Source organism: Tauraco erythrolophus, chromosome Z (assembly GCF_009769465.1).
Source record: "Tauraco erythrolophus isolate bTauEry1 chromosome Z, bTauEry1.pri, whole genome shotgun sequence".
Lineage (NCBI taxonomy): Eukaryota > Metazoa > Chordata > Aves > Musophagiformes > Musophagidae > Tauraco > Tauraco erythrolophus.
Genome location: NC_141496.1, coordinates 76,894,246 through 76,906,727, shown reverse-complemented (window position 1 = coordinate 76,906,727; position 12,482 = coordinate 76,894,246). Strand labels below are relative to the sequence as shown.

The 12,482-nt window shown below is 37.0% G+C and overlaps 1 protein-coding gene across 2 annotated transcripts in view; it reads left to right on the top strand.

The window, feature by feature from the left end:
• ERCC6L2 (ERCC excision repair 6 like 2) overlaps nt 1–10,840 on the top strand; it is a 58,832-nt gene extending 47,992 nt beyond the window's left edge. For both annotated transcript variants that reach the window (XM_086629006.1, XM_086629007.1), the window contains 2 exons: nt 7,908–8,095; nt 9,772–10,840. In XM_086629006.1, coding sequence (XP_086485132.1) covers nt 7,908–8,095; nt 9,772–10,747 — 1,164 coding nt within the window. In that variant the 3' untranslated portion in view covers nt 10,748–10,840. The remainder of the gene's footprint in view (nt 1–7,907; nt 8,096–9,771) is intronic.
• Nucleotides 10,841–12,482: the final 1,642 nt, after the last annotated feature.

Below are 12,482 nucleotides of genomic sequence, written 5' to 3'. Positions count from 1 at the left end.
CCACATTACAGCTAGTTTGCACTTTTTAATTTGTGGAAAAGTATTAGTCACAAGAGCTTGTACTGTACCTGTTGAATATGTGGAGTCTTTTTTTTTCAGTCAACTGCATGTTTTCAACTTAAGTTTACTTAAAGTTTTACTGAAAAGAAATGTACAAAGACAGCTATTCAATGGAGGATTAATCACTATGGCAACAGAAATGTGGTGACTGAAAAGGGGGAGGATGTATTCTCCCCTCAGCTTCCTGCCAGCTGTCATATTCAACCTCTGCGGCATGAATTCAGGCCAAAATATAGACTGTGACCAGCTCTAAGAAACTATATCTGTATTTTTATAAATTGGTACAAGAATCACACTATAAAAGAAGTCTTAATCCTCTGAATTGGATGACAGACATTTGGCACTCTTGCCAGTGTTTGACAGAGAAATAACGGGATGCTTTGTAGTAAAACCTGGATTAATGGTAAACCCCTCTTTATGTTATTGCAATGTGGTGTAAATGAGAGAACTAAGCATGCTGTCAGCCTAGGAAAAAACATGCCCTTTGTATCTCCCGTGCAGATTTAAGTGCTGTTGAGAATACTGTAAATAGAAAAGTTGTGTTATTAAGAACTCGTCTTTATCGTATTTGTATTACATTGACATTTTGTAGATTATTTAAACAAAGACTTTCTATCAGTTATGGTAACACTGATTGCAGTGTGTTTGCACAGCTTTCAGATTCAACAAGTTTCGATAGTTGTTTACAAAGAGTAGGCTTTTGAGAGATAACATTCCATTATCCTTGCTCTTCTAGGATGGGGAATGCTATTCAGCTTTAAAATAATTGTTCCCAAATGATTGGCCTGTAATGCTTCTTTATTGAGTTTACAGTTTCAGTTTACAATGGAATTAACCGTTTCAGTATGGCTTTTGTTTTTGGTTTGCTTTTGTTTTTTTTTTTCAAATGCACTGAGTTCCTATGTGGTATTCTGTGAAGCATGCAGTTGCATATTTATTATGGTGTATGTGCCTAGCTTTTGGGTTTGCTGCTGTTCGATGAAGGGATCAGAGGTGAGAGAAGATAAGTGCAAGCCCACAGGCTTCTGCTGGAATAAGTAATTTCCTTACCTTTGAATTCTGAGTCAAGCTGATTATCTCCTCTCATTCTCAACAGTAATAATAACTATATTGATTTATGGTCAGATTTTTGGTATAAGAAAGTGATATATGACTTACAGGAGTTCTTTTTGTTAAAGAGTCAACAAGTTAAATTAAATTGCTCCCAATGAGAAATTCTTGCTCTGTTACCCAATTGGAGAAGAAACAGACTCAGAAGTAAATACAAAACAGAGAGAACACAACCCTTCTTCAATTGACTTAGTAGTCAATTCTCTGCTACCAAGCAAAAAATTAGTTTGTGAAATGTCCTTGGTCTTGGTTTGTACATGCAGAAAAGCTGGGTATGACAACCAGGGGAAAATAATTACCTATTACTCTGAAAAAATATCATTACTTTTTTCAGCAGGTACAGCTAAATACTGGTCTCTTGGTGTTGACAGAATATTTTGGAGGAGTAGTTTAGACCCAGAATAAGTCTAACATTTTTTGTAGCTTGAGGAATATTTCAGCTATTGGTCTTCTGTGATACAATCAAACATTAGATACCTTTGTATTCAGAGCTGACATCCTGAGTGGCTTTGTTTAGTTCAGAAAGTTTGGGTATAAATGTGATTGTTTTAGAGGATTCCAAAATTTTAAGGTAGGTTCACTTCATTTTTCCTAAGAAAATTGCAGTACTGACCATTAGCTATACGATTACCTCTCATTCTACAGTCCTGTTTTGTTAGAACAGTAGACAAATTCAGTCTCAGTGAGACTGCTTTTCAATTAAGAAAGTTAAATTCAGAGGGAAATTTAATGTCCACATGAGAAATCATTATAAGATATTGTAAGAGTCAGACTTATCTCAAACGGTGGAACATGGAAGTCACTGTAACCCTCTGAACTACATAGTTTGTTCAGTAGCGTATCCTCTGTAAGTAGAAAAGCAATTCTGGTTTACTTAAGAATCGAGTGAAAGTAGAGACTTCATCATTATTTGATAACATTTTTGTATTATGTTGACTATATGGATATAATTTTTAGATAAACTACATGAAGTTTTATGTGAACATTATTATACTTTATCTTCCTTGGCATGCAGAGTAGTTTAGGAAGAAGTTCTTGTTTGGCATGTATACATGTAGAAGAGAGAAGGAAACAAGACCAAGAATGAACAGTCAGGTAGCAAACATTTCAGAGTATTTATATATGTCCTGGCAACTAGAGGAAACATAGATAAAATAAAAACAATATCTAAGAATAGCATATGTTCAAGAAAAGCCTGTAGAAAGACCATAATAATTCATACATATTATGGGAAGAGCTCCCGGTGGGGAAAAGATTAGCTGAAATAATTTAGAATTGTAGTTTGGGCAGATAAATTTGCTGTAATGCAGTAAGAATCATCTGATCGAAATAATAACAATCATCAGAAACCCACTGCAACTCGCAGTGTATCTGGAAAGTCATGTGTTCTCTCAGGTTTTGAGGGGACTGGGAAAATACAAGGTAGAATATGGCATAAGGGTTTGTTATTTGCTTGCAAGCTGTGTTTTAAGAGGACAGTCATACTGAGTTCACTATGTTTCATGCTTTTGTATGATTTAGGTGACTGCAAGGCAGCTAGAGATTTGAGAAGGCCTTTCTTGTTTGTTTTAGAAGTGAAAACAAACAATGAAGCTGCGCAATGGAAAGTATCCTGGATATCTGGCAGCAGTGGTTTCACGCATACCTGAAGAGGAAAGCCTGTTAACACTGTTTCAGCTGTGAGTGAGGAAGTCAGAGGAGGGTTTTGCTGACTGGAGGTCAGTATTTGGCAAAATACTTACCGTAGTGATACTTTGGGTAGTCAGGCGGTAGAAGAGAAGATGATACTCAGACATTGTACAACTATGGCTGAGGAATAATTACGCAAACATGTTTTCAACTTCAGATTCAGGCTTTTGAAGGAAGTTCATTATCCTCTTAAGTCTGGTGACTTGAATTGCCACAAACTTGAAAGCGCTTAAAAAAAAAAAGTATCCCTGAATGTCTGTTTCTCTTTTTTTCCATACTCATCTTACTCCTAGCCTCTGCTCACTTGCTGTCTCATGCATTTCAATCTTGCTGTACTTAAACATGAACATTGTTCTTTTTTGCCTTGCTTGAAGGGGCTAAAGAGAGGAAAAGGAAAAATCACAGGCTTAAGGTGGACAGTCGTCTCAGTCATGTCTGAAGATGTTATATGTGAATTAGGATTTGTTGTTCCAGAGTGTAGAGCCACCTCTTTATGCCTGTTATAGGAGGAACAGATACTAAAATTTTGTACAGTCAAAACATAGACAAAAATTGGTTTTGGTAAGTACATACTATTTTTAAAACTGCTGTAACTATGCAGCAGGAGGCAGACTGTCACACGGAGCTAACAGATCCAAGAGTTTCTGCAGATTCAAGACGGAATCTCTAAGTAGAAGTTACTGCTGCACTGTGGCACTTAAATTCTTGCTTGATGCTCATCTACATGTCTTCATCCTTCTTGAAGAGCATTACCCTTAAATATGAACTGGTGTGGGACTCTAAATGTGCAGATGCTACCATTTTTGCTGGGCTCTTGATTGCAACATATATGTAATGTGAACGAATGGAAATGAATTATTGATATCCAAAACTTGCTGTATACTTATAAGAATAAGAGACATACATAACAAAAGAAGAAGTGGTGGAGGAAAATATCTTCTGTGGTAGGAAGATACATGTTTATGTTGAAAACTCCCTGGACTAAATAGAACATGAAAGGTGAAAATAATGTTTTCTGTGTATTTTTTCATATGTAGTAATAGTCCCTAATTTTCTGAATACTCTTTTTAAACTGTTTTCTGCGCTGCTATGTAGAAATCCCTCTTCTTTCCCATTGCGATACATGGAAAGCCTCTTCAGAGAAAGTGCGGCAGATGAAGAGAGGATATGATAAGAAAACAAGTGTAAAACACGAAGAAATGGCTGCACTTTGACATGTTATGTTTTCCTAGTTTGCAGTAGCACTTCACAATTTCCTTTTACTGTACTTTCATTAGCTTTATCTCTCTTTTTACTGGGATATTTTCTGTGCTGTAACCTTTTCTGACATAATTTTTTGAATCCAGGAAATGTTGCCTTCCACTAAATAGCTTGTGGCCCTTTGTCTGTATGTATGGCTTTGAATATAAATTGTTTATTTCTTTTGAACTTTGTGTGACGATTTTCTTGATAACATGGAAGTGCACAAAGTTGAATAAAACATTAAAAACATTACATACAGTAACACAATACAAATTTTTTGTCTTTAAAATCGAAGGATTTGTTTTGCTGCACGTTTTTCCCTCCCACTAAGCTACTGGCTTGAGAAAGGAGAAAACATGAAGAATGCAGAAGTACAAAATATTACAGATAATTCAGTGTAGGTGCACTTGATGACCAGTGACTATGTAGTCAAGTTTCACTTAAACTTTTCCACTTTGAACAGTGGAAATTTCATAACATGCACTGCAAAAGTGTCTTCAATATAATTAAATGTTTAGTAGAGACTAACCGTTTTCATGACTGCTGTCAATCTTTTTGTAAACATTCTTTTAAAATACCTAGAGCAGATACTGTATGCTATACTAAGTATTTCCTTGGCTTTGCATCATGTGTGTTTCAGAAGGCTAATCAGAAGATGTGCTATGCAGTCCGTGAAGAATATGTTTTAACACATAGTATGTATTTGTGTGGTGATATGATGTCTGACAAGAATGCTTAACATTCATTAATTCATAAAGGATCTGACATTCAATAATATAAATAGATTGTTACATGTGCTAGTATCAGTAGTGTAAGAACAAGAGTCAGAGCTGAATCACATTGTTCTAATTTCAGTCTTGCTTTGCAAGATTGCCTAATGCAGATGATATTCATCTGAATTATCAAGTATATGGCCAGTGCTGTAAAGTCCACATGGGATTTCATGTAGGAGCAAATAATGGGACACACACAAAATAGTTTGATAGGGAAAGTGCTCGAGGAATAGAAAATAGAAAGATATTGAAAGGAAATGTTTATTTTGAAATAGATCTCAATCAGTGAGTTAGAAGGCAAACACTGAAAGAGAATTGGAAATAAATCGGCCATGAGAGGGAAGAATTAGAGGGAGTAATACATGAAGTCAAATTCAAAAGGAAGCAAAATAGTATGGAATGTTGACAGTGCTGGAACTGATGTTTTCACTTTTTTTAGTGGTATGCTAGAAGAAAGATACAGGAAGTATTTTCATCTATAAGTGTATAGAGCTTACCTCTATCTAGACCTTCATTTAGGTATCGCTCAGAATAAAAAACTTCAGATTTGACCTTTAATGAGCATGGAGACATCTTAAAATCTGAAATAAGTGTTTTAGTTTTACTGACAAAATGTATGTTGTTTTTTTAGAAGAAATTATTGGATTTGGGGCTGGATTTAAGTTGGCAAACTTTCAAAAACATTCACAAGTTCAACAGAGCCAGTTCTTGTGTTTCAGCCTAACTGGGCGCCATTTAATCAATTGGCTTTGCTCCAGATAGCTGAGAAGTTTTTCAAGAGTAACTCACAGTGGCCATGGGTTTTCACTGGCATTGGCTCCTGCCCCTCTTCAGGTAACTTGTTTATAGTGATATTTTCTACGTTCAGGAAGAAGCTTTGAGCAGCTAATTTAGGTAGAAGAGGAGGAGCTCTTTGTGTGTATTTGGTGGCATTTTGCTGTGGTTCTTTTGAGTTTGGCAGTACGGGTCAATGTAATTAAGTTTTGTACTTCCAGAACTAAATACACCATTTGTGAGTTTATTTATAATTAGCGGTACTTTTTACGTTAATTCTGATTCTCTGCAAAGACAAGCAATTTTATGACTTTCAGTGTGTTTACAACATTTGGCTTTTTTCCCAAGAGATTTTTAATCTTCTGTGTTTGAACGGATGTGTAAACCAAAGTATTGCTGCATCATATACTTTGGTCGTCTTTAATAAGACATAGGTGGATGCACATTTATGGTGGTTTAAAATACTTTTAAGACAGGCTTCGACATGGTTAGGCTTGTATTCTGAGCAAGTTTGCCTGAATTAAATTATATATTGCCTGGTTTCCTGACAGAGCGACAAATACGCTAGGTCTTATCATAGTGAGATCTGAACACTGTAAATATTTTTCATGCAAAAATTCCATCAAAATAAATGTTCTAATACTCACATTGCTTTCTCCTTCAAAATACATTTTCCAAGTAAATTTCTTTAACCTGTAAAAAAAAAAGTAAACATTTTAAATGGATGTGGAATTAGCAAGATACCTGTAGGATGTTTATACCATAGATAACATCTGCTAACTCAATCTTAATTTTGTTACTATCGTCATAACATTATTATTGAGACATAGGGTTTTTATCTTCACTGGGGCCTTGGTTTCAGTTTTGTGTAGTATAACTTTTAATAGTGCAGTGAGATTTTAATCTTGGGAGTTACGCATTTAGCTTAAACAGTGAAATGTATGCCTGTAGGTCCCTTACTATTAACATCTCTCTCTGTATGCTAGTTTGAGGTTATTTGCCAAAGTAATGGATTGAGAACAGATGTGAGATCCTAAAGCTCAAGAACATTGTGAACAGCCCATGGAAATAAAGGAAGTGGACATGGATCAAATAGAAACACATTGGGAAGAAACATTGTAGATCCAAGACCAAATTTTGAACTGCAAATGACAAGGTGTGAACACATCATGTGTTTTCATCTTTTAAGTAGTGTTAGGAGAGGGACTGAGGACATCACTAAGCAGCTGTTCTTTCCCCGATCTCGTTTGGGGGATGGAGCAGGGAAAGGTAATGTTACTTTTCTGATTTTCGTGTTTTTTCGCACTCTTTGAAAACATCCTTTAACATTCATGTTTCCCTTGGCTTGCCTTTTGGGAAAGGGGAGGTTTTGACAAGAACTTGTGAGGATCTGTGAAAAATAACTGAGGTGTAAAGAGGGTTATGTTTTTTGTGCTAGACATTGACTGTCAATGCATGATGAGTTGTTCTGTAAAATGATCTTCTTTGATTTAAACATTAACTTTTTATTACCATTACATTTAAAATTTTAATCTTACCAGTTTAAATCTATCAGAATTATAATGAAAGTGTTGTGTAAATTCTTATTTGTGTTCATTTACAGGTAAGTATAGTGATGCCTTGCCTGAAAATATCTTTACAACTCTGAATTAGAGATTGTGATATTTACAAAAATGATTTTCCTTAATTTGGTATCTCTGAATAGTGTTATGATTATTTGTAGTTTTGCTTTGAGCAATTTGTAAATTGCTGAAGTAATTAAGAGTTCGGAATGTGTATTGTGCAAAATCGTGTAACATACATTAACAAGCAGAAAGCAGCGATTCCAAATAATCTGTTAATCTTGATACATAATATCTTCCTGAATAAATTTATCTATTAAGACTGTAAGCTATTAACACAGGCATTTTCTGTTTATATATAATATATAATATATTTGGCAGTTGTAACTGAAATTTGAGTCCTGTGGCACAAGATTAAGAATTTTTTATAACCCCTGTTTATATGTCAGAGAGCTTAGAGAGGTCCATCATTTAGCCTTGCAGTTAACCTGTTTAGAAAACTATCCCGCCTATCCTTAAAGAACTGAGACTTACCTTCAGTGTCCCTGGAAGTTTGTGACTGACTAGAGAGTTTACACTACAGCTCTGAATCCCGTCCTTAACACTCAAACCATTGAGTGCTAGCTAAGAGTGATGGGGTTGGGCATAATAGAGCTCATCACTATGTTTTGACGATTTCCATGTCTCATTTTACTAGAAAAATGAAGAAAGCCTGGAAGAAGGCACAGCAGAGAACAACATTATCAAGGAAGGGCAAGAAGTGTTGGCGAACAGTAAGCAGCAGCACCTGTGCATTATGCATCCTGTGACGCAAAAGAACAAAAAAGTGCATAGAATAGGTTCAACCACCTTCTTGGTTGGAAAGACACCTAAAGGAATCCGCAGGTGAGACTGTTTTGGTGAGGCGGAAGTAAAATTCTAAGCTTGAAATGAACGTACCTCTGAGCAGTTGCTTTTGTCTTCGTTTCAACCGTCCTCAGGAAATATTGATGATTTTCTGTGACAAGAGCAAAACTAATGGGGAACTTCCACTCACGCTTTACAGGGTACTATAATTGATTAATAAGATGAATTGAACCCACAAATCACTTGGATGTGTTGATTCAATGTGTCATATATTGCATAGCTGTGCAGATGTCATCACCACCAGTGTTCATGGTATGTGTGCCATCCAGTACCACAACACAATATTTAAACTGTGTAGAAGCAAGAAGTTTTACACTGTGAGCTTCTGACTGCCTGCTGGTTTTGCCCAGCTTTTATTACTTTCATTGAAAGACTGCTAAAAAAAATTGGATTTTGTATTTATTTTTTAACATGGGACTCAATATTTTTTTTAACATGTCGTTTCCCTCATCATGCTTGGAAGGATAATAATTTTTTTGTCCCCTCTTTTTCTGTTTTTCCCCAAACTGTTGCTGCTATTAATACAAATACTTAAATTCTATTATTACGTAGATAGAAGTTCAGTAACAGTAGCCAGATGGTACCTGGAAATAGAAAGCGGAAAGCTGTTGCTAACTAAGCAAACCTATAGAACTGGGATTTGTTACATATTTTTAATCCAGCCTTGAGACAAATAAATTGCTGTGAGAGTTGGTATCTCAGTAATACCGCTAAGGGTTCTGAATCTGTCATATTAGCTAGCTGGCCTCAGCTATCCAGACTGTTATTGTTGAAGTGCCAGACTTGCTTACTGTTACAGATACTGAAAATCCTAAATCTTTGAGAGGCAGGTAGAGGAGAACCCTTCATGCTAAAAATACTCAAAATTGTAATCTTAGTTAACAGTTTATCGAGATAAAAATTTTCAAAGGCCTTGAAGTAGTTAAGGATGTTATTCCAAGATCCTAAAGCCACGTCTAGCGAAAAGCTTAAGCATGTTCGCCCTTAAATGTTAAGCAGGTCATCCATTAGCACCTTGCTCGGAGTTGTACTCTGGATTTGCTGTGCAATGAATGAAGATCAATAGGTGCCTCAGTTTGGTGTGTTGTGGTTGTAGGGCTGAGTGGGAAGCTCTCTGCAATCACCACTCACAGAGGCTATAGCTGGAGCTAGCCAGTCGAGCGGTATTTGAAGCCAAACAGGGTTAAATCTCTCAGCGAGCCCTCATACAGGAAAGGCAACATGTTTCATACCTGTCCTCTGATAAGGGAGCATAAACCCACCTCTCCAGCCTTCCGTTTAGGTTACCTGATCCCAAACTGTGGCTAACTTGCTTAGAATGATATGCTTTAGAGCTTGGCCTCTTATCAGAAACAAATATTCCACAGCTCACTAGGTAGAATGGACGGAACAGTCTCTGTCTTCTGTGAATGGACAGTTTGTAAGCTGAGGAAATCACACAAGAGTTTGAGATTCAAAAGTAACTTCAGCTCTTCTAAGCTCACTATTCTTTCTTTTCTTTGCTAACAAAACCAAACAAAACTCCTAATAAGGAAGTTACGTTTAATAATTACTTGCTGGGATATGTGAAGTATGTGAATTGAATTAGTTGCTTGAAAGCTGCTTTTGTTTCTAGCTAAAGGTGTCAACACGTTTTTCCTTCTTGGTAATTACAGGAGGCAATTTGAGGAAATGGTATCCTACTTTGATATGGGATCAGTGGAAGAACTAGCAGAACATATTGCAAAAGCTACATCAGAAACAAGGCAGAAGATGTTGAAGGAATTCTATGTTTCCAAGCATCCAGAGGTGGAGTCTTTCTTCCCCGTTGAAATACCAGCACAAGCTTCACATGATTATGAGGAAAGAGAATCGGGTATAACATGCTCCAGAAGAAAAAAAAGCATTGCAAATTTCAGAAGATCCAAGACTAGATCTTCATCAGCTAAAGATCCACTTCTGAGTGGAACTACTGAAACACAGAGCCAGCAGAGTCACAAGGGAGAAGTAGAGCAACTTCACAATGACTCCTACATGCAAGATATGTGTGTTGATGCAAGATATAAACAATCGCCCACTGTTGCTACTCAACATCTCGAAAGGAGAAACAGTCAGGCATTCAAGGATTTTATGGCATCTGGCTCATTAAACAGTAAATCAGAAATAATTGAGGTGCTGTCTTTAAAAAGTTGTGAAGGACAGCAGGACTCCAAAGGAACACAGCTGCCAAGAAAAAGATCCCTGTCTCAGTCAGAAAATGGGGAGAGAAAAGCTCAGACTTGTAAGAAAAAGTCTTTTGTGGACTTACTTGGAGATACCTCTCTTCTCAGTGACCTCTTTAGAAATGGTGGAGACAGGCCTACAGAATCACAGAGGAGATTCCCTTCAGGGCAGGTAGAAAAATCAAAGGAGAGACCGAAAGACTTCTGGGACATGCTGAATGAGCAGAATGATGAGAGCCTCAGAAAGCTCACAGACATAGCAGTCATAGAGAAGCTATGTGAAAGAGCACCTCAGCCCTCAGTGACAGAGGAGAGAGAAGTGTGTGAAAGTTCTCTTTGGAAAAAAAATGAAAATTTTCTATGGAAAAAATACAGTCCTGATGATTCAGATGAACCATCCACTGCTACATTGTGTAATGTAGTAGAATGAAAGTTTTCTGTGTGAGTTGCACTATAATTACCTTAAACATTAAAGTATGCGTAACTTCAGCAGTATGCAGCCAAACGTGATACCTCCATGAAATTAAAGGCACAGTAATGAATTTGTATCTAATGATGATACGGATTTACATTTTACAGGTGTGAATAAACTATGATATATTAATTTTAAATTAAACTTTTTTAAATTAAACTTTTTTGAATGTTCTGAGTGCTCTTTGCTTTCTTACATCCTGATTTGATTTCTAGACTCCGTAGCAGTCCTAAGTAATTTTTCCTCTTTACTTCCATTTGGACACCCTCAGTCATCGCAGCAGAATCTAATGATACTAAAAAAAAAATTGACAATGATACTCCACATATTTTCTGAGGTACTAGAGACTCAGGGACTTCATGAGATAGGGGTGACGTCTTTGTGTCTAATCCCCCTGGGATTTAGGTTTCTTTTTTCTTTCCTTCTCTGATTTTGCTCTGTCTCTCTGAAGCTGTGGAGCTTCTAATTATGTCCTATAGCAGTGAGTTTCTCTGCTTGGTTGATGTGAAAAATCACCAGGTTTTTTGTTCACTTGTATTCAGTGCAAGACCTACAGCACATTAAATGATGTTAGGTGTCAAATTTCATCTTTCACTACACTTTCTTCTCCCATTTTTTCTTTTTGTAGACTTCTGTTATGTCTTTGAGGTGATGTGATCTGGACAATACTTTGGTGGTGTTTACTTTTCTATGCAAGGAAGATAACAGGCACAGTCTTCTAAAATAAAAAAATACACTGTTTCCTGATGAATTTCAGGAAGAATCTAATGCCATTCAGTAATTCAGACTTACTGTTGTTTCCATTTATTTAATACGTTTGAGTGTCTGATAGGAATAAAACAAATGCAGTTTATACTTGGAAAACTTATTTCTTGCTTGGCTTAATAAATGAAACAAGTTTCATTTTGTGAGCATTGTAGTCTGAAAAACTTTCAAATACATTGCTATAGTGCCTGTGCACTTAGAAAATATCATGTAATTGCATGTGTAGATTGCTGATTTATTTAAAATATGAATAGTATGAGCAATTTCGTAGGTATTTGGCTACTTTTTTTTTAAACTCAAGTGTATATTGCAGCTTGAATTCAGCTTCTGTTGATAGTCAAAAGTTTTCATAGAATCATAGAATGGTTTGGGTTGGAAGGGACCTCAAAGATCATCTAGTTCCAACCTGCCTGCCATGGGCAGGGAAACCCTCCACTATACCAGGTTGTTCAAAGCCTCATCCAACCTGGCCTTGAACACTTCCAGGGATGGGGCATCTACAACTTATCTGGGCAACCTGTTCCACTGCCTCACCACCCTCAGAGTGAAAAATTTCTTCCTTTTGTCTAATCGAAATCTCCCCTCTTTCAGTTTAAAGCCATTGCCCCTTGTCCTATCACTACATGTCCTTGTAAAAAGTCCCTCTCCAGCTTTCCTGTAGGCCCCCTTTAGGTACTGGAATGCTGCTATAAGACCCCGGAGCCTTCTCTTCTCCAGGCTGAACAGCCCCAACTCTCGCAGCCTGTCTTCATAGCAGAGGTGCTCCAGCCCTTGGATCATCTTCCTGGCCTTCCTCTGGACCCGCTCCAGCAGCGCCATGTCCTTCGTGTTGGGGACTCCAGAGCTGAAGGCAGTATTCCAGGTGCGGTCTCATGAGAGCAGAGTAGAGGGGCAGAATCACCTCCCTCAACCTGCTGGCCACGCTTCT